Here is a 19773-nt window from a genome sequence, read left to right as displayed (position 1 = left end):
ACGGATACGATACTACCATCATCTTCCAAATTCGTGATCAAACTGGGAAAGAAAACAAGACCAAAATCCTTTCTCTCCCGAAAGTATCTTACAAATCCAACAAAAATAGCAATAAGACAGTAGGAAAACCCCAAAATCATCCAAAATGCAGTAACATCAAACATTCGTTAGAATGAAATTCTCGTGACTTCACATAATTCAAAGCTAATTGCTCTGATAATGAAGATGATACAGCAAACAAGAGGGAGGATATACTGGAGCATACTCCCCACGAGATCATGCTGCTGTAACAAGCATCCATAGACAGCACCATCTCAAACTCATAATCAAGCCGACCTCATCATCACAGGATAAGCACACGCGAATACCATGCAGTCAACTAGTGTACATAAGATGGAACCTTTACCAATCCCATCAAGGCAAGCATTATCAAAGCACCACCCAAGACGTAGTAACCTAAGATCCACAATAACAGGAAAAGGGAATCCGCGAAAGATAGAAAGTGAAGATGCATAGGATATCAAAAGAGCAAACAAAGATCAATGATCAGTGCATAGAAGATGTTGAAGACTTCCTGCCCGGCACTAGAATCTCGACTAGCCCGTCATCCTCACCGTCGCTGCTGTCGTTGTCGTTATCCTCGCCGAATGGAGAGGCCCCCATGCGTGATCGAGCAAAGTCCATGTAGCGCCCCGGTCCTAAGTCGGGATAGCCGAGCGATTCATTCATGATGGCCTCATCTTCTTCGTCCGAGTCCATCATTCGAGGGTCAGCAGACGGCCCCACCATCTCTCCCATGTCGTCGTCGTCGTCCTCCACTTCCAGTGGAACCCGTTCCTTGCGCCGCATGCCCTCAGTTCGACCTTCTCCGTCATCATCGGAGGAACCAGTGGAGAACGAGTCGGGAGGGCTAAAGCCAGACTCCGGGAAGGTGGGCGAGGAAAACGGCTCGTCTTTGTCACCCGTCGGAGGGAAATCGTTGGATGGGAAAGCGGCATCTGCTGGAGAGTGGTTGCCTTCTGTGTCTTCGTCGAGACCTGCAATCACAAAGGGATTGGTCGGCCACTGGGACTCAGAGGTCTCATGTTCGCCCAGGTTCCTGTCTTCGGCCCCTTCCGAGCCGTCATTAGCCTGCTGCTTCTGAGCCGCAAGCCGAGCGGCTAATTGCCGCCTTGCGCGGGACGGCCCTTGACTCATCGGAGCAGGAGGCGGGGGAAGAATGGGTATCGGTTGGCTGGTCGAGTTGGCAGATCCCTGAAGACAGAGTAAGGTTAGCATATCTGTAGGCAGAGCGACTTGAAATTCGTGATTTCTCGTGTGCATGGTCAGAGAACAGGATAATGAAGCTTGATAGATGACAAAAGCTAGGCTCAGCCTTAGCGGGGATTCAAAGAACTACTCGTACGGGGGAAGGTATTGCTTGGTTGTAGAAAGTCATCCGCACATGATATCGGGGAGTAGTACTGTTCTGAATGACTTCATACATATGGAGAAGCGCTGCCAGTCCAACACGTTGTGCCAGGCCCTGTATGGCCCGTACCACTCCCGTCATCCATCATGTGTCTAAATTTCCAGCGGTCCGGGTTGAGAGCGAAACAGTCAAGGGCCTCGACGTGAGGAAAGGGCGGGTATATATGGGGCGGCCTGGGTCGATAAGAATCGCCTCGGCCATAAATTAAGGGAGGTTCAAGCATCGCGCATATCGATATCTGTGAAATCGTGATCACCCACATTGTCTGATCCGCCTTCGGCAGATTGATCGGCCAGGTTTCTATCGTCCTGGTCTTCCATTTCCTCGTCCTCGTCGTCACTCGAGCTGGCGAACCCGCTCAGGAGAGAATTCCCACCAAGTCCGAAAGCCCCACCGGATACGCTTCCTTGATTCATCATGTCAAAACCTTGGAAGCCAGAATTTCCCGTAGAACCATTAAGCCCTGCATCCGCAAGCGCCGATGAAGCGTTGGCGCTCTGGCCTGAGTTGATCATGCCTTGCCGATGCCCGATGGACATGTCCGGCCGTACGCCACCAAGAATGGCATTGTCACGTTCCCTTGTCTCGGAGAGCGTTTGCTCGACATAGTCAATCCACTCGGGGTTGAGGACACTTTCCATCACAGTCGGTGAAAGCAGCTCCGGTGGGTGGCGTTCGCTGAACTTGACGACCTCCTCAGCGATCAATGTGAGATGACCCATGTAGCCCAAACGAATCTGTCTTGTGCGCTGGGTTTCGTCACTTCTCTTCTGTCCGTCGACAATGCTCTGCGTTATCCGACCTGTCTCGAAGACATCAACAGCCAGCATCCGGTTGTAACCACGTTCCATTGGGCCATTGAAGACTTGCTGTACGACGTCGTAGACGACGTTATGAAGGAAGTTGTTCCACGGGAACCGGAAAAAGAAATCCTGCGATGCTGTTAATCCTAATCCCATAACATGGGGCATTTAAGGGGAGACAAACCAAGATGGTGGGAACAACCTGGTTTTCTACGAACATAATCTTGAGATAATCGCCAACCACAGGCTGCCCATTGGAATCAACCTGAATGTCAGGATGCAGTGGCCGCTGTGAAGAAGGAGCATCGCCGACCTGGCCAGCAGTATCAGGCGAGGAAGAGCTGGGTGGCTGATTATCTTGATTGGGGGCAGGGTCCGCATCAAGAGAGGGCTGCGTCTGACTGGCTGGCTCAGTTGTAGTCACAGCAGACGATTCATGCGGCTTGGCGGATTGCCCACCGTCGAGGCTGACTTCTTGGATTTGATCTGCCAAACCAGACGTGGTATCAGTCTCCGTGGTGTGCGCCCGTGTAGAATCTTCTGTCTTGCTTCCGAGTGCCTCATTCGCAGCCGAGTCTGTGACATCTGCAGATTCAGAGCTGTGTGAAACAGGTTCAGGCTCAGACTTGGGGCTGGGAAGGTTCGCTTCCCTGACCCCCGCATCCTTCTCTTTGTCAACAAGGACGCCGGATGCGCTCACATCCTCGAAGCTCTCCTCGCCGGTGTTGGCAACTTCAAGAACCCTCGAACCTTCTGGTGACCCGTAACCAATAACAGATCCGTTCACGAAGTCCACAGTAGAGTCATTTCCATCGAAGGCGGACGTCTCTTCTCTGTGCGCGTTGAAGGCACCCTCACGCATGAGCCTTTCGCGCTCAGCATCGCGTTGTCGGACGTACTCGTCACTTCCTGGCTCATTCAACAGACCCATATTACTGCAGTGTAGCAGTTCCGCCATCAGCTCACAGGTCTTGAATCTATCGAAGCCCAGGGGTTCGATTTTTGCGCCCCATGCCGAGTTCAGCTTTCCCCTTTCAACAGTCTTCACTTTTCCACCATCATTGACCGTATGCTTGGAGCTCTTGATCAAGGCCATGAAGTCGGGTATGTGCTTGGCAAAAAGTCGGAGAAGGTTCCCAAGGTAGATAGGATCATATGTCGTGGGTGGTGAGTCCGGCCCATTGATGTTCTCCGGGTCATAGTCTGAGTTATTCTTTCGAATAACTTCAATAATAATGCCCACACCGACCGTCAGTGGGTTTCCACCCTTCAGCATGGATTTGATTAAAGTCTCGATGCAGGTTGTGGAGACTAATTGCCGCGTGAGACTATTAGGGCCGATGCAGGACTGGTCATTCTGCGTTGCGTTTGCCGAAATGGTGATGATTGCTTTCAAGAAGTCACCTGCCGAGGTTTGGACGGAGGCAGGGTATTCCGGCGACAAGAACGATAGCAAGGTCGGTATGAGGTTTTGGGCCCTCAGCCACTAAGAGAATGGTCAGCTTGTGTTACAAGCACCTGATTCCATGGCTTTAGGAACTCACATCAACAATCCCTTGGCCGCCTTCAACCTTCTCCAAGCTGATAATCTTCAACAAAAGATCCATGACCATGGGGTTATCCACATGCCGGAGGATGGCCGGAACCACGCCATCCATGGACTTCAGCAGGTCCAGCATCTCGGTCGTCTTCTTGTCAAACAGCGTCTCGTTGACTTTTGTGAAGTAACTCGCCTGGACAGAGTCCAAGGACGAAGGACGCTTCAGAAAGCCCCAAAAGTGCTTCAGATGATCCGGGTTCAACATAATCGACTCCACGATTGACCAGATTTCGGATGACAGGATTTCGCATGCGACATACGCCCGTTTCAACCGATCCTTCTCTGCCCGCTCCAGGTCCTCTGGGTCCAGCATATCTCTGAGCGGGTCGTTGTGTTTCTCCTCCACCGCCGATGCGTCGTTGTTCGACTCCGTGGCGTTGCTGTCATTGGTATCATCGTCTTCGTCATCATCGTCGTTCACTAGCGATGGAGCGATCACGTAGTCCATAAGCCGTTTCAAGACATTATCCTCTCGTAAGAATTCTATGAGCTTCGTATTATTTTGCTTGAGTTCCTGGATCAGTTCCGACTCATCCAGCAGCTCCTCCAGGTTGACATCGGGCTTGTCTAGCAGAGTATCAATGCTGGAGATACTTGCATATCCTCCAAAACGCCAAAACATGATGATTTATATAACCGGCCAAACCGAGTCATGGAAAGAAGATTCGGTAGAATGCGGATTTTTTTAGCGGCCGGAGTCCTCCGTCGAAAACGTTGCGACTGAGACCTGTTGTATATTACAAGAGCCGTGAGAGTGTCCAAAGCCTCTAGCCTATGGGACAACCCATGCAATGTTTCAGATCGTCGTGAATGAGAAGTTTGTGTATGAAGGCGGGATCGCAAGTGTAATGTTCGTTATGTTCACGCGTTCCAGGTATAGAAAGTGAGATCGGAAATTTCGTAAGCAGAGATGAGCCTGGTCGGAGCGTCCAAGCGCTAGATGCGCCGAGTATCCCAGTTAGCAAACCTCTTCGCGCGTTGAGCGTCATGATCATGAAGGAGGGAGGACAGAAACGTTGATTGTGAGGGTCGGGAACATTAGGGGTGGCTTCGCCCGAGGATCGGAGGATAGCAGGGCAGACTTCAGGCAGGCAACACAATGACCGGGTCAGGCATTGCGGCCGCGACTGCAGAATTCACCAGATGGCAGACCTGAAGGCCCAGCAAGCGGAGGATAAAAGTTTAAAAGAAAAATACACCATATAAAATTCAAGCAAAGCACACATACCTTTCACAACCTGAGGGAGTGACAAGAGAAGAGAAAACGGTGGTAGAATCCTCAACAAGGGGAGGGAGGAATCGGGGTTCGTCAGCCTTGCGCTGCACGGGGTGAAACGAGTCAGTCAGTTAGATGAAGCAGGAATAGTGCGTAATGGGGATGATGAATGGAGGTTAAGGCAGTAAGTCAGTTAATGGTGCTAGGCGTGTGTGGGTAGTACAGTAAATACTCTAACTACAGTACCTCAAGAAGAATAGTTCAAGGATGGCGGGCTGACATCCGCAGGGCAAATCAGTCGGACTGTTGCTGCGCTGGCTGGCTGGCTGTGTCTGGATCGGTCGGTAACTCTGATCCCTGGAGGTGACGAGGAATGATCCAAGCGGAAATACCCAACACGCCCGAGCGACGGCGGGGGGAGGGCAAACTTTGGGACCAGAGATACGCGAGGGCAGAGTAAGAAGAGTAAGAGAGGGGGGTTGAAAGAGAGGGAGGGGGGGAGGAAGTGGGATAGTCTAGTTAGTTAGTCCTGCGGAAATGAATAAGAATGGTCGATGAGTTTCACAGTCTGGGAATTGCTTAGTGGGTTGGAGGGAGTTCGACCCGGATGATTAATCAGAGAAGGGGGCAAAGGCATAAAGCATGAAGACTACAATGTTCTCCTCTTCTTTAGTGATATAATTGTGTAGATATTCCTCTATCTTGACAACAACGTATGTAACTAAGGAAAGGCGCAGTAACAGTCGGAGTCTTCAGGCTGGCTGCACGAGACGAGTTCCAGTTGGTATTTCTTGCTTCCTTGCATGGCCGGTGCTGGGAGGTCGGGCCTACGTATCAGGTACCGCACTGACCATACCCGCTCGTGTGTGGGTGCAAGTACCGGGTACGACTAGTCCGTCGTTTCCATCACTGCGGAATGCTTGTTGATTGCGTCGGAGCCTGCTAATCACCCTGCCACTGAAGTATTGATTGCACCTGACTGTGTATTATCCCAATCAGGTAGAGTTGGGCAGACCCGGTACGAAGAGTCCGTACTCCGTAGTCGATGTGGAATCTGGAATGTTGGTCAGATGACCTGTGGAGTGTCTGTCTTGTCAATCCCCAATTTTAGGATAAGATCTTACTGTACTGACACGATCGCTAATCGCTAAGACTTCCGTACGCAAGCGCTCAGCCATGTCCCGTCAAAGTCTGGCTTCAGATCAAATTACGGGAGAGAATGAATATTGTTGCCTGTCACTATACCCTTACACAGTCACGAACAAAATGAGAAAGTGACGTCTACGTCGGTGTTTAGTCGATGTCGCGCTGTGCTCGAAGTACATCCAATACTCTAATGTAGGCGGCGAGACTATTTACTGCCTAACGGACAGTGTTCCAGTTCCCAGTTCCCGCCCTCCAACTAAACCACTCCAGCTTCCAATCATTCGGGTGCCACAAACACAACCCCAACTCTTTCTCACTTCGTCATCTTCCCCTTCTTGATCATCCCTCACAAAGAAGAAAAACCAACGATGAACCGACTATTCGGTAGCAAGAACACGGCTCCGAAGCCAACACTGGACGGGGCGATCAGCAATGTAAGTGTCCCACTTTCCCTTCGCCTTTCCGGTTCACCCCTCCCCTCTCTCTTTCACCCTCTCTGTCTCCTATCGCTTCTCCGCCCTTCCCCCCTCCTCCGAAACCCCGCACGCATAACCTGTGATGGCCTGAACTAACCCCAACCCACTATCCGGGAGAAAAACAGGTAGAGAATCGCATCTCGAGCATTGACGTCAAGCTGGCCGCGCTGAACTCGGAGCTCTCGACCTACCAGACCAAGATCGCCAAGATGCGCGACGGGCCCGGCAAGACGGCCCTGCGGCAGAAGGCGCTGAAGGTGCTGCAGCGGCGGAAGCAGTACGAGGCGCAGCGCGACCAGCTGTCGCAGCAGTCGTGGAACATGGAGCAGGCGGGGATGATGCAGGACAACCTGAAGAACGTGATGACGACGGTGGACGCGATGAAGACGACCACCAAGACCCTGAAGAAGCAGTACGGGCAGATCGACATCGACAAGATCGAGCGCATGCAGGACGAGATGGCCGACCTGATGGACATCGGCAACGAGATCCAGGAGAGCATCTCGCGCGCCTACGATGTGCCGGAGGATGTCGACGAGGCGGAGCTCGACGCTGAACTGGAGGCCCTCGGCGAGGAGACCATGATGGAAGGCGCCATGGCCGACAGTGCCATGCCCAGCTTTCTCCAGGACGAGGTCGCGCCCCCGCAGTTCATCGATGAGCCGCCGGAGCAGAGTAAGATCAAGGAGCCTGCGGGCGGGCTTAGCTGATTTGGGTGAGCGGATGGGGGGGAGGCGGTCTAGTATCTTTGAGCCTAGGTGTTCGAATTATGGAAAGCATTCGGAGTTGGGTCATGTCTATTCGCCTTCAAGTTTTCCAGATGAAGCAATTTGATTTCTTTTTCTTTCTGTCCTTCGCTAAGCTATATACGGGGGAATGACCGGGAATCGATCCAGGCTAGAGTCTGGCGCAATCCTGCGGTGGTAGAGATTATTGTTTGGCAGCTCAGGCTTCAGGCCTTGCCGAGGCCAAGGAGAACAAGAAGCGCGACGTTCATCACCACAATAACCAGCCAGACAATAACAGCGATGATGGTTACGAAGAGATTGTTTTTCATCTTGACTCCTCCCGGCGCCGATTCTCCGCCCTCGAAGACCCGCTCAGTTGGGACGGTCATGTAACGGTTGCGACATGTAAAGTAGATGAGAGGAGCGCTGACAAAGGGAAGGATGACACTCAGAACCACTTGGCTGGCATTCAAGGTCTTGTCCAATCCATCCTTACCGACGGCAGCCGCAATGATTATGCTAGGGATGATACTGATCGATCGAGTAATCAATCGACGGAGCCAGGGTCTGATGGTCCAGTTCAACATCCCCTCGCTTACCATCTGCCCCGCCATGGTACAGACGATTCCTGCAGAGATACCAGAGAGGAGGAGCGCTAACCCGAATATCAGACCCGCCGCAGGAGCAACTGAGCTGGAAAGTAAGTCGTAGATGCCCCAGAGGTCCGCATTATCTGCCCCAGGAGTGCCATAGAGCGAGGCACCTGCAACAATGAGAATGGCGCTATTCACAAACAGGGCAAATGTGAAGAGCGACAAGGTAAGCTCAATGATTGAGTATTTCATGCAACCCCGAATGGCATGGATGGAGGGTCTATACTCGACCTCACCACCGGTGCTTCCGAGGCAGACGGATGGATCCACGTAGCCTTGAGTAACATCGAATTCCTTCAGTCGCGATTGAACCACTCCGCTGCCTAGGAACATCGAGTGCGGCATGACCGTTGCGCCGAGAATACCGCAACTTTGATACAGACTGCCAACCAACATGTCAGGACTGTGCATAAGCAAATCATATGACGGCTCACATACCCTTCTGATTGGACGATGGCAGATGATGGTAAGTAGCCCCGGAATACATCGCCAACAGATTGCTCTTTGATCAGCGAAAGCTGGATGCAGAAGCAAATCACAACCCCCAGTACAAGAAGCATTACGAAGAATTCAAACAGACGCAACCCCCACATGGCCCCATTTGGTCGGTAAAAGATGAGGATAAAGAGGACGTCAGCTAGAGTAATCGCACATCCAGCAACTAGAGGGATTTTGAGTAAAAGGTTGAGCGCGATCGCCGATCCAATTACCTGCCAGGACGGTCAATTGAACATTCCGCCTAGGGAACGGAGTCAGGCTGCTTGGAGATAGTCGATCTTACCTCTGCTATATCAGTGGCGACAATGGCAGCCTCTGAAAAGACGTACAGAACAATAGTGAGCCATTTCGGAAGGTGTTCCCTACAGTTCTCCGCAAGGTTAAGCCCGGTCACTGTGCCAAGCTTAACACACAGAGACTGGAGAAAGATAGCAAACAAATTGGAGACAAGCACGATGAACAGAAGAGCGTAACGGTATTCTGCGCCTGCTGCCACGTCGGTAGAGTAGTTTCCAGGGTCAATGTAGGCTACTGCGATCAGAAAGCCGGGGCCTATGAACCGGGCAAATTTGACAAGACTTTGCGCCACATGGGCAGGATATGAAAAGATAGTTGATTTGAAAGAACGGCAGGGAGATCCGCTGTCTTCCCCGGGGATATGATCCCCAGGGGCGACAGAGACCACCCCACCGGGGCATTTCTCCTCTATCTCGGTCTCATTCCCGTCTAGACTATGCGGTCGATGATCCATTGCCGAGACACCTTCCTCTGAAGCGCCTCCCATCCCCGACGCGTGCCGCCTATGGACCTTAGAATTGGCGAGCCCGTTGAAGTCACTTCGGGTGGTGACGTCTGCGTTCAAGGCGGGCGGGTTCTGATTCCAGTCGGGATGCTCGAGGGTATCGTCGGTGCGTGAAGGGCAATTCATGGGGGGCGAGGTGGTTATATGCGCTGGCACGAGCGTGGAAGATTTGAGAAGTGAGTGTACTGGGATTGTGAGTGATGCAGCACCAGGTGGTTAAGTGGACATGGATTGCCACGAGGTTCGGAACAATGGTGAGGCCAGACTACGTCGGGATCTCAACCGGAAGATCCAAGTACCCTGCGGGGGGGGGAGCCCGAAACTGCCCGAATGCGGTTATCACCAGTGACACTCAGAGAACGAGAACGACAAATCACTTCCTGTGCGTCGGAAGTATAAAGCTGGCAAGACAGCAAGCAGACTCGATGTGTGTTGGTGGTTTTAATTTGGCAATCAGTGTTCAAGAGCTAGCTCAAGGTATGAGAAGAAAGTGGTGGAGGGGAGAGAGAGGAAGGAAAGAAGAGAATTTTGGAGGCATGACGGCATGCGGCATCCCACTGGAGGCTGTTCGCGGTGAAGTGGTGGCCAAGCCTTCGCTTCTTACTAAATGCGATGGCATTTCTAGGCACCATTGAACATGGCTTGGCTTGAAATTTAGGTTAGTCATAGGTGTAATGGGTAGTTAGAGGGGAAATGAGTAAGAATGATGAAGGTAACCAACAAGTACAAAGATCAAACCGATAAGCGGGAAGAGGGGACGGAAGAGGGGAAGAGACCGATTATAAAGAGGGTTGTTGTTTGATGAGAATGTACAGTAGACGACAGCCATTGTTTGTCTGGATTGTCACTAACCTGAGGAACCTAAGGAACTTAAGGAACCTAAGAAATCTAGTCTAAGGTACGGACGGCTCCCTAGGCTGGGCTCCCTTGCAGCCTTCCCGCCTCAGGCGCCGCGTTTCCCCGCGATGATTGCCTTGCGAGGGATTATTGATTGGGCCATCCGCCCTGTAGAAAAGTATAGCAGCTTACACTACGGAGCTCACTCACTACATCATCCAGAATTGTCATCATTGAATAACAAACAACTAAACTACGACTAGCCAGCCTTAGTCCTACGCCGTTATTAATTTATTGTTAGAAGTCTCAGATAGAATGTCACCATTGTTTTCCGCCTCCTAGACACATGTATTTCCGGGACCCAGTCCTACCTTATTGACTAGACCCCCCACCCTATTGTGGCAATAATCCGGACTGTCACAAGTACAGTACAAAGTACTCTGTAATTGACTTTAGGTGGTTACCATATCATCTCATATGAAATCCGTCCAGCCCCCTCCAAATTATAACATCATGGGCCCAGGCAAATGGCAGATCAGCCGTCTGGGAATTATGACAGATGCCATCACTTCCTCCACTATGACATCGTTCTCGGCTTAGAAATCCAGTCTTTATGACGGAGATGGTCGGGCAGCAGGAGTATCAGCAGCATCATCAGCATCATCAGCATCAGCATCATCCTCGTAATCTGCAGGCGATCAGGCAGGTGATATGGAAGATGCTGATATCAATCAATCTATCGCATCCATCAACTTCCGGCGGCGCGACCGGCCGAAAACAGGATGGTTGCCCGGGACAACCCCGCCGCCCGCAGCATGTTTACACCCTCCGCTTCATGCGCGGCGCAGTTCATCTCCAGCCGTTTGGCAATGGCGTATGGTCTCCATCGCCCATATGCCGATTAGGTTAGACAGTGGAGGAAGCATGCTCGTTCTTCTTGCCTTGTCCCCGAGCCTTGGAAGTCTTCAAATGCCCGGCCCACCCACCTGAGGTTGGCGTTCGTTCCGGTGTGTGTGTGTCTGTGTGTGTGTGTCCCTTGCCCCCCCGTCTGCTCTTGTCGTGTCTATCGGTGCTGGCTGTCACTGCTAGTCAGTCTTACAGCGGGCTCTGCTTTCACGCGTCTTTTCTTCCTCTTCCTTGTCGTGTCGGGTTTGATCTTCGTCTTTGCTGCATTCATAGATATTTCGCAATTTCTGGGCCTTCTTCGATGTCTGTTGTTACCTTCAGCTGCATGTCGCTGTCTCGTTTCGCCTAAAACCGTCCCTCGCCTTCTCGTCGTCATTGCCGTCATTCCGCGTCGCTGGTGATTCTTTGTCTTGTTGTGCTGGGGCAACTGCACCGTGAGTAATTTATGCCAGGTGCCTAACTACTCCGTCCTACTCCATCACCCTACTCCACATCCATACTAACCAGATCCACGATTCTCAAGTCAGCTGCAGGCATAAGGGCAATTCTTCGAAATGGCACCCACTGTGGAATCCCCCAGCATCTTTGACGACGCCACACGAAACCCTTCCAGGCCCTCGGTTTTCCGAGCATTCTTGTCCCCGAAATCTCACAAACGAAACTCCTCTGCGGATGACGCCTTCCCCTCCAAGGCCTTTTATACAAGCCAGCCTTCCGACGGTTCCACTACACCGCCTCGCGATGGGGCCTTTGCGTCATTCAACCAACAACCACTCACCGAAATAGCCCCAAACCGGGAATCGGCAGACATTGGCTCAGCCCAGAGATCGCCGGGAAAGCAGGGGAAGAATACACTGCACAAGAAGACCAAGAGTGCGGTCTCCCTGAAGTCCCTCAAGAGCTACATGGAGCGAAAAGAACCCAAGCCGGAGGAGGCCCTGGATGTTGACGCGCAGAACTTGAGGCCAAAGAAGGCGAAATCAGCCAACAGCCTCTCTGCTATCCTGAGAAGATCACAACGCGGAAACAAAACGGAGGGTACCAAGATCGCTAGGGATAAGGAGAACCGAAGTCCATCGGATTTAGTTAACGGCATGCCCTCACCCGCCTGGGATCAGTTTGTGCCGCCCTTGTACCCCGACCAAGCCGGACTTTCTCCAACACAGAACAAGCGTAGAACCATGCAAGAGGAGACATCACCATGTACACCTAGGGCATATGGACCGACACATCAAAGTAATATCTGGGACTACGAACAGCAGCCATCTCCCACTCCTCGCACTTTACGAACTGAACCCAAGCCGCGACCGAAATCAGACTACCTCGCTGGTAGCCGCAGGATGAAGGAAGTCCTGGCCCCTTTACAGGCCTTATCTTCAGACAAGACGGCGACGGCGGACACATCGGGATCGTCGCCATCCAAGCGATTCGGAAGACCTCGAGCGTTGTCACGGCCAGAGAAGGGTGAGAAGGCTGAGCTTGCGCGAGAGCAGAGCCCAAAGGTCTCTCGCGTTCAGGCAGCCATCTCCGCTTTGAATGCTAAGGAGCAGGAGGCTGAATTGCGGAAACGCCTAAATCCAAAGGAACTCGACTCGGAATTCGAGAAATTGCTGGTGAGCCTTCCCGTCGCGCGACCCCCACTCAAACAAGGCAGCTCTAATTATTGGGACAGGATGCGCGGAACATTCCTCACAACATGCGAGACAAAATGCGATCTTTGGACACCAACATCAAGGCTGATTTCATCCTGAAAGATCGAACAGAGAACGCGACCCCACATACTGCCAGCAGCGGTGCGAATGACAGTACCGGTCGTCGCGGGCGTAGGAAGGAGCACAAGGAAGAAAGACAGAACTATGATAGCAAAGGTTCACGATCCCGATCCAGGAGTCGTGGTTTCAGCTTTTCCAAAGGCAGCTCGTCGCCCAAGAAGCGTCCGGACAGTGGAAGCTTTTACCGTCGTCCCAAATCCGCCGATTACTCTTTGCCCGCGGGCTTTTCTAAACTTTTGACGCCCAATGCTTCTACCACTTCGCTTTCCGCGACTGCGCGCGATACAGCCACTGACCCATCAGACTTTGTCCACTATTTGAGGGAGATTCAGAAACCTGAGATGGTAGAGATTGGCAAAATACACAAGCTTCGGATTCTACTGCGCAATGAGACTGTCAGCTGGGTTGACGCGTTCATTGCAGATGGTGGCATGGACGAGATAGTCCAGTTACTTTATCGCATCATGAAAGTTGAGTGGAGGTGAGTAGTAAATCCGGATTGGTGAGGGAAATCTCAAGTTCCCAGTGCTAATACTTCCCACAGAGAAGAACACGAGGATAATTTGCTTCACGAGACTTTGCTATGTCTCAAAGCTCTTTGCACTACCTCTATCGCACTCGAGCACCTCTCCAAAATTGAAGGAGAACTCTTTCCAGCCTTGCTCAAGATGCTCTTTGACGAGGAGAAGAAAGGACCCAGTGAATTTACCACCCGAGGGATTATTATCAACTTGATTTTCACCCAGCTTTCGGCTGAATCCTCGGATGAGATGGCTGCTGACCGCGCCTCGCGGATCCTCTCGTACTTGCGTGACCCTTCGCCATCCGAAGAAAACCAACCGCTAACTTTCATTGCGAACATTTACCAGTCACGTCCTTACCGAGTCTGGTGTAAAGAGGTTACGAATGTGAGCAAAGAAGTTTTTTGGATCTTCTTGCATCATCTGAATGTCATTCCGACCCCGAAGGATGAAACACCTTCATCAGCAACATACCGAGAGCGACACTTCCCGGTCCCTCGGCCGCCGGTGCCAGCTGCTCCCTATGTCGGCGGTGTCGAATGGGATGCTACCAATTATCTGGCGGCTCATCTAGACCTACTGAACGGGATCGTGGCGTCTTTGCCCACTACCCAGGAGAGAAATCAACTGCGAGCTGAGCTCCGAGCTTCAGGGTTCGAAAAGGTCATGGGCGGGACTTTGAGGACTTGCAAGGAGAAGTTTTATTCCTCTGTGCACGATTGTCTCCGCACATGGGTTGCCGCAGCAATCGATGATGGGTGGCCGCACTTGCCTGTTCGTGAGGGACCTCCTCGCCCGGAGATTCGGTCACCATCCAAATCCCCGGTCAAGGCAGCAGGTGGAAGCCCTAAGAAGGGTCTCCTGGACGAGCAGCCTCCCAAGCTGGAACTGGCGCTGGACGTCCCTGCCAGTACCGGAGTGCCTCCGAGCAATGTCATTGGCAACTGGCTGTAGACCTGACTGTTTCGCGATCGGTGTTGTTCACATGCTAGGTACCCTGGCCAGTCATAGCACCTTTGCTGAGACTGTTTATCCTGACAGGGCCTGTTTATGCAATCGTTGCGGGAAGGTCCAACATTGCTTGATTTGATTAGTTTTCTTGTCCCATCTTTCTATCTGACGATTGCGGAGTATTTGGGATTGAAAGGCGCTGGCATTTTCTAAGGTGTTTTGGGTGCATTTGTCCGTTCCATGACGGCCACGGCGAAATGACTTGACGACGGCAACAGGGCCACAGACCTGACTGGGAAATCATCTAACGTTCTTTTTTTGTATTCGTTTCCTTGCGAGCATGGTCAGGCAGTTCGATCGTTTTCTCCTGTTGGACAGACACGCTAGGGCTGCGCGCTTTTCACGACCAACAGTATAGTACTCAAGGTCTTCTTGGATGTTATTATTCTATCTTTCTTGTACATGGACAGGGTAATATACAGTATGCGGGTCCTAGGCCTTGTTCTCCACGCATCTTCGAGTCCGCTCTATCCTCGCTCGATGTATAGCAACCGCTGCACAGCCATGGGTGGTAGAACCACTTACTCTCGATCCTTCTCCCCGGCGGCCTCCCTCACGGGCCTCGGCGGCGCAGGCGTGGAAAATGCCCCCTTCAACCCTCCAAAGAAAGCCTTCCGAATCTATCCAACTTATCAGCCCCGTCCAACCCCCACACCAACTGCCCAGCGCACTCGCAAGCAGAACAAAGGGTGAGCAAATAAAGCCTTACCTCATCAAAGGGACTTCCCCTCTCATCCCACTCCATAAACAGCATCGCATAAATCAGAACAACTGTCACACACACAGATAATGATCAAGTCAGTAACCCATTCACCACAGCCACGGTGTCCAACAAACCCCCCCCCAAGTCCCCACTCCCCTTTCCCCCCCTCCATCTCCACCCCCCTCCTCCAAATCTAAAATTCCAGCGGGGGAAAACTTACACCCAATACTAAACCACTGCACCAACTTAGTGAACTTGGTCCACTTGGGCCGGGCGTACTTCAGCGCCGCGCGCCGCCGGTACTTGCGCTCGAGCCGGAACTGGTGCTTCGGCGAGAGCTTCGACATGTCCGGAGGCCATTGGCGCTTGGGTTTGTAGGGGCTGTAGTAGGCGTTTTTGCTGTTGTGGTCGTGGGCATGGTCATGTTCGGCGTGGGATTCGTCGGTCGAGGGCGGAGGGGTCTTAGGGCTCGGGGTGCTGGTTAGGCGGAAGGGGGAGGGGGAGGGTTTGCGGTGGGTGGTGGTGAAGGTCCGGATTGGGCTTTTTGTCTGTGGGTGGTGTTAGTTTCGAGGGTACCGGTGGTGAGGGAGACGAGACGTACTTGGTGCGCCGCGGAGAGGATGCCCGGGCGGATGGTGATCGGGGGGTTATTGTGGGTGCGGAGGAGGCATTGTGTGGGGAAGGGACGGGCTGTTGGAACAGCTGGTGGTAGGAGGGAGGTCGGGAGGAGGCGGGCGAGGCGCATTGGGACTGCTGGGTGGGTAGTGTTTCGTTGTGGTGCGAGGTTGGAGGTTGAAGGATTGGAGGATTACTTGGGTGTGCGATGCTCGGCGGTTGGGTTGAGGCGCAAGGCTTATTTTCTTGGGTTATCGCGGGATAGGCCGGCAGAAAAAGATGGAGCGCGGTGCGCGGTGCGCGCGCGCACTCGCTCGCCGCCTTGGGGTTCACCGCCTTCTGGATTTATGCTTGCTGTTTGTGCTTGAGGGAGAGAGCCCGGGTATATGTACATGGAGGGACTAATGTTGGTTACATACGGAGTAGGAAGCTACACATAGCTTTGAGCTAGCATGTCTTTTCGTCAAAGCAGTAATGGTGTCTGTCATCCATGATGATACTAGAGACAGGACGGATATTTCATCTAGTCTGGAAGCATATATAGGGAGCGCTTGAATTTATCAGCAGCCGAGATAGTATGCTCCAGTATCCATGACAATGACTAACTCCATCACATGCAAGTAAATCTGGTATTATACTGCTGATCTCATGACGACGATGCAGATAATCAGCCTGGTCATCGGCCAGTCAAGGATGGATCCCCAACATCCGTCTTCACATGAATCTCCATGCTTTCGGCGATCCCGTGACCCATCCCCGCGGACTAACAATAATGCGGCCGAGCCTCGGTACTTTCACAGGATTACCTATTATTATTCACCAACCAGTAACTAAAGAGCTGGTAGGCCGGGGTTAACCTGAATGACTTTCTCCACGCTGTCTCTTCCCCGGACTTCCGTCTTATAAGAGCGAAAAGGAGTCCTGCTGCATCTTTTTTCTGATCCTGCTTTTGTCAAAATATCGTTCCTCCCCTTCCCTTGCTGCCAGGACACACTTATCTCACCCCCTTCCTTGTCTTCATTTATTGACGTCATTATGTCCTCTCGTATGTTATCACCCCTCCAAGGCAACACACCCCGTGATTCTGAGCTAACAGCAGTATTCTAGCCCAGCAACGTCTCAGCCAGGTGGCTTCTCACTTCGGTCCCGGAGGCAAGAAAGGCGCTGCAGCCCTCACGGAGAAGAACCCCGATGATATTGTTGTGACATGTGCTCTGCGGACGGCTCTCACCAAGGGTGGAAAGGGCGGCTTCAAGGATACCGCCGCCGCCGACCTGCTGGCAGGTGTTTTCAGGGCGGTGATCGACCGGAGCAACATCGACCCCAGCGTCGTTGAAGACATCGCTGTCGGATCGGTTCTGCCCCCTGGTGGTGGTGCTACTGAGTTCCGTGCGGCTGCGCTCGTCGCTGGATTCCCTGAGACCGCGGCTGTGAAGAGCTTGAACCGTCAGTGTTCCAGTGGCCTTCAAGCTATCGTTGACATTGCCAACGCTATTCGATCCGGTATGATTGAGGTTGGTATTGGTGCTGGCGTTGAGAGCATGTCCTCGCAATATGGGTAAGTGTCGCACTCACCCCTTCTCATTTTACCTGAGCACGAACTGACCCGGATCCTGAAACTAGTCCCGGCGCCGTGACCGAATTCTCCGAGCTGCTGGAGAGCCACCCGGAGTCCGCCAACTGCAAGGTGCCCATGGGTGTCCTGTCGGAGCAGATGGCCAAGGACCGGAAGATCACGCGTGCAGCGCAGGATGCCTTTGCTGCCTCCTCCTACCAGAAGGCGGTCAAGGCGCAGAAGGCCGGGCTCTTCAACGAGGAGATTGTCCCCCTGCAGGTGAAGTGGACCGACCCCAAGACCAACGAGGAGAAGACCATCACCGTCAAGGCCGACGACGGGATCCGCGACGGCATCACCGCCGAGTCGCTGGGCAAGATCCGGCCCGCCTTCGCCAAGGACGGCTCCATCCACGCCGGCAACGCCTCGCAGATCTCCGACGGCGCCGCCGCCGTGCTGCTGATGAAGCGGTCCACCGCCGAGCGTCTCGGCCAGAAGATCATCGGCAAGTACGTCACCGGCAGCGTCGTGGGTGTGAAACCTCTGCTCATGGGCATCGGCCCGTGGAAGGCGATCCCTGTGGCGCTGGAGAAGGCGGGCATCACCAAGGACGACGTCGACATCTACGAGATCAACGAGGCCTTCGCTTCGCAGTGCGTGTGGTGCGTCAACGAGCTGGGGCTGCCGCAGGAGAAGATCAACCCCAAGGGTGGCGCTATCGCTTTCGGTCACCCGCTCGGCTGCACTGGATCTCGACAGGTCAGCACACTTCTGACGGAGCTGAAGCGGACCAACAAGAAGATCGGTGTCACCAGCATGTGTGTTGGTACGGGTATGGGTATGGCCGCCGTGTGGGTGGCGGAGTAAGCAGTTGGACGAGGGGGAAAAATTAGAATGAGCTGGCTTCATGTGAATCTTCTCTCCTTTTTGTCTTAATATATAAAGAGCGGGCTTCTCTTAACGTTTGTGCTCTCCGCCGTTGTTCTGGACGTTCAGGCGTTGGATTAAGTCTAATACCTTGAGATATCTTCCATCCTCATCATCTAGAACTCTTCCAGATAGTATATACCCGTGTCAAACTCCGTATAGATAAATGGAGCAGGCGTAAGCCCCAGAACCCTCAAACTCAAGCACATGGACACCATTTCCCACCCACCAACACCCACAAGAGAGAGGAGATCTAAATCTTCCCACGAAACCGCTTAAAGGCATCGAGCACACTGACACCCTGCCCCACAGCCTCCTTCACCCGATCATCCATCGCCACCAACTTGGGCATCGTCTCCAAAACGGCATCGAGCAGATCGCGCGGAATAGCCACCACGCCTTCCACCGGATCACAGACAATGATATCTCCCTGTGTATACCACATACCCGCCGCAGCAGCAGGTTAGCCAAACGCAACGCAACCCCCCCGCCCCCCTCCCTTTATCTCAATCCAGGATAGGGATAACATACAGGCTCAACAACCACCCCACCCACATCAACAGCGACATTGCGGGCGACCGCCTTCGCCTCCGCCCCACTCCCCACCGTCGATGTCCCCCGCGCCCACACAGGGAGCCCACACTCCATAAACTCGGCGAGGTCGCGCACGCGCCCGTTCACCACCGCCCCCTTCACGCCTAGGTGCTTCATGCGCAGCGCCATGATCCCGCCCACGACCGCGCAGTGTTGGGTTGGGGGTTGGTCGATAACCACGATGGTGTCCGGGTCGACGGTGTCGACCCAGTGCGTGTTTGGGGGGATGGTGTGCGCATTGTCGTTGCTCGCTGCGGGGATATCGTCGTGTTTGGAAATGAATTTGATGGTTGAGGCTGGGGCGATGATTCTGGTGGTGCTAGGGCTTGGGGGATGGGGGTGGGGGTGGGGGTAGGGGGCTTTGTTTCTTGGTGGTTAGGTTTTGCTTTGCTTTGTTTTTGCTGGCTGGGTGGGATTTCGGTGATGGTGCTGCTACTTACTTAGGTCGGCGAGGTGGCCGGCGCGGGCGGGGGCTCCTGGGGCTGGGGTTTGGAGTTTGAGGAGCGCATCGGAGACCTGGTTGTTTGTGCTGTGAGTGGGGATCTGGGGATCTCTGGGTGGGTGGGTTGTTGATGTATTTGTGCAAGGTGCGTGGTGTTACGTACGTCGCAGGCGGAGTAGTTGTGGAGGATGCGTAGCTTTTCTTCGAGGGGGGTTGGTGTTGGCATGTTGGTAGGGAGTTGGTGTCTTTGTTTGAGAATTTGGGAGGGGGAGTGGATGATGGTGGTGATTGTGGTGGAGTGAGATAAGTCGATGCGGGGTGAATCCGGGGCAATGGAAGAGTCGCGGAGGTTTATGCGGAGAGCCTCTGGTTTAACTAGTAGGGGTTGAAGCGTGGGATTCAGGCTCTGAGAATAGTATGGATTGCGAAGGGGACCGTCGAGGTTCGTGCCAGGTTCAATGGTAGATAGCATGCCTTTATGCTTCAAGCTGCTGATT

At 53.1% G+C, this 19773-nt stretch overlaps 7 protein-coding genes across 7 annotated transcripts; 3 read left to right on the top strand and 4 right to left on the bottom strand.

Moving 5' to 3' along the window:
* Window positions 1–546: 546 nt before the first annotated feature.
* On the bottom strand, window positions 547–4496 carry BO72DRAFT_454434 (Sit4-associated protein; the record flags this gene model as incomplete). The annotated part of the gene is made up of 4 exons (XM_040946185.1): window positions 547–1254; window positions 1732–2403; window positions 2459–3760; window positions 3819–4496. The coding sequence occupies 4 exons, from the start codon at window positions 4494–4496 to the stop codon at window positions 547–549; spliced, it is 3360 nt and encodes a 1119-aa protein (XP_040806728.1).
* Window positions 4497–6482: 1986 nt separating this feature from the next.
* BO72DRAFT_8200 (putative SNF7 family protein (Cta1)) lies at window positions 6483–7543 on the top strand. Its single transcript, XM_040950745.1, has 2 exons — window positions 6483–6670; window positions 6838–7543. Exons 1-2 carry the CDS (start codon window positions 6605–6607, stop codon window positions 7420–7422), a joined length of 651 nt encoding a protein of 216 aa, XP_040806727.1. The 5' UTR covers window positions 6483–6604; the 3' UTR covers window positions 7423–7543.
* On the bottom strand, window positions 7544–9692 carry BO72DRAFT_8220 (NRAMP family metal ion transporter). The gene is made up of 3 exons (XM_040950749.1): window positions 8875–9692; window positions 8532–8803; window positions 7544–8475 (listed from the first exon to the last, which is right to left on the bottom strand). Exons 1-3 carry the CDS (start codon window positions 9517–9519, stop codon window positions 7665–7667), a joined length of 1728 nt encoding a protein of 575 aa, XP_040806726.1. The 5' UTR covers window positions 9520–9692; the 3' UTR covers window positions 7544–7664.
* A 1809-nt stretch (window positions 9693–11501) lies between these two features.
* On the top strand, window positions 11502–14842 carry BO72DRAFT_443583 (uncharacterized protein). The gene is made up of 4 exons (XM_040943604.1): window positions 11502–11570; window positions 11660–12749; window positions 12809–13389; window positions 13453–14842. The coding sequence occupies exons 2-4, from the start codon at window positions 11691–11693 to the stop codon at window positions 14381–14383; spliced, it is 2571 nt and encodes an 856-aa protein (XP_040806725.1). The 5' UTR covers window positions 11502–11570; window positions 11660–11690; the 3' UTR covers window positions 14384–14842.
* Window positions 14797–16080, bottom strand: BO72DRAFT_443580 (uncharacterized protein). The gene is made up of 4 exons (XM_040943603.1): window positions 15745–16080; window positions 15364–15691; window positions 15150–15211; window positions 14797–15060 (listed from the first exon to the last, which is right to left on the bottom strand). The coding sequence occupies exons 1-4, from the start codon at window positions 15886–15888 to the stop codon at window positions 14962–14964; spliced, it is 633 nt and encodes a 210-aa protein (XP_040806724.1). The 5' UTR covers window positions 15889–16080; the 3' UTR covers window positions 14797–14961.
* Window positions 16081–16591: 511 nt separating this feature from the next.
* On the top strand, window positions 16592–18365 carry BO72DRAFT_418959 (3-ketoacyl-coA thiolase peroxisomal A precursor). Its single transcript, XM_040942645.1, has 3 exons — window positions 16592–16803; window positions 16866–17316; window positions 17382–18365. Exons 1-3 carry the CDS (start codon window positions 16794–16796, stop codon window positions 18178–18180), a joined length of 1260 nt encoding a protein of 419 aa, XP_040806723.1. The 5' UTR covers window positions 16592–16793; the 3' UTR covers window positions 18181–18365.
* Window positions 18366–18493: 128 nt separating this feature from the next.
* Window positions 18494–19502, bottom strand: BO72DRAFT_464521 (RraA family protein; the record flags this gene model as incomplete). Its single annotated transcript, XM_040946646.1, has 4 exons — window positions 18494–18670; window positions 18772–19193; window positions 19275–19350; window positions 19440–19502. 4 exons carry the CDS (start codon window positions 19500–19502, stop codon window positions 18494–18496), a joined length of 738 nt encoding a protein of 245 aa, XP_040806722.1.
* Window positions 19503–19773: the final 271 nt, after the last annotated feature.

This window comes from Aspergillus fijiensis (genome assembly GCF_003184825.1).
Source record: "Aspergillus fijiensis CBS 313.89 unplaced genomic scaffold BO72scaffold_1, whole genome shotgun sequence".
In the NCBI taxonomy this organism is placed as follows: Eukaryota; Fungi; Ascomycota; class Eurotiomycetes; order Eurotiales; family Aspergillaceae; genus Aspergillus; species Aspergillus fijiensis.
Note: the sequence above shows the minus strand (reverse complement) of the source record. Positions and strands in the feature narration are given on the sequence as shown.

What these genes read in the sequence shown, in the direction of transcription:
- BO72DRAFT_443583 (XM_040943604.1), top strand. Translation starts at nt 11,691, where the DNA reads ATGGCACCCACTGTGGAATCCCCCAGCATCTTTGACGACGCCACACGA. An exon ending in CGGAATTCGAGAAATTGCTG is followed by an intron (nt 12,750 to 12,808) that starts GTGAGCCTTCCC and finishes TTATTGGGACAG; the next exon opens with GATGCGCGGAACATTCCTCA. An exon ending in ATCATGAAAGTTGAGTGGAG is followed by an intron (nt 13,390 to 13,452) that starts GTGAGTAGTAAA and finishes TACTTCCCACAG; the next exon opens with AGAAGAACACGAGGATAATT.
- BO72DRAFT_443580 (XM_040943603.1), bottom strand. Translation starts at nt 15,888, where the DNA reads ATGCGCCTCGCCCGCCTCCTCCCGACCTCCCTCCTACCACCAGCTGTT. An exon ending in TCCTCTCCGCGGCGCACCAA is followed by an intron (nt 15,692 to 15,744) that starts GTACGTCTCGTC and finishes CACCACCCACAG; the next exon opens with ACAAAAAGCCCAATCCGGAC. An exon ending in GCAGTGGTTTAGTATTGGGT is followed by an intron (nt 15,212 to 15,363) that starts GTAAGTTTTCCC and finishes TGTGTGTGACAG; the next exon opens with TTGTTCTGATTTATGCGATG.
- BO72DRAFT_418959 (XM_040942645.1), top strand. An exon ending in AGCATGTCCTCGCAATATGG is followed by an intron (nt 17,317 to 17,381) that starts GTAAGTGTCGCA and finishes TCCTGAAACTAG; the next exon opens with TCCCGGCGCCGTGACCGAAT.
- BO72DRAFT_8220 (XM_040950749.1), bottom strand. Translation starts at nt 9,519, where the DNA reads ATGAATTGCCCTTCACGCACCGACGATACCCTCGAGCATCCCGACTGG. An exon ending in TCGCCACTGATATAGCAGAG is followed by an intron (nt 8,804 to 8,874) that starts GTAAGATCGACT and finishes CCGTCCTGGCAG; the next exon opens with GTAATTGGATCGGCGATCGC. An exon ending in GCCATCGTCCAATCAGAAGG is followed by an intron (nt 8,476 to 8,531) that starts GTATGTGAGCCG and finishes GTTGGTTGGCAG; the next exon opens with TCTGTATCAAAGTTGCGGTA.
- BO72DRAFT_8200 (XM_040950745.1), top strand. Translation starts at nt 6,605, where the DNA reads ATGAACCGACTATTCGGTAGCAAGAACACGGCTCCGAAGCCAACACTG. An exon ending in TGGACGGGGCGATCAGCAAT is followed by an intron (nt 6,671 to 6,837) that starts GTAAGTGTCCCA and finishes GGAGAAAAACAG; the next exon opens with GTAGAGAATCGCATCTCGAG.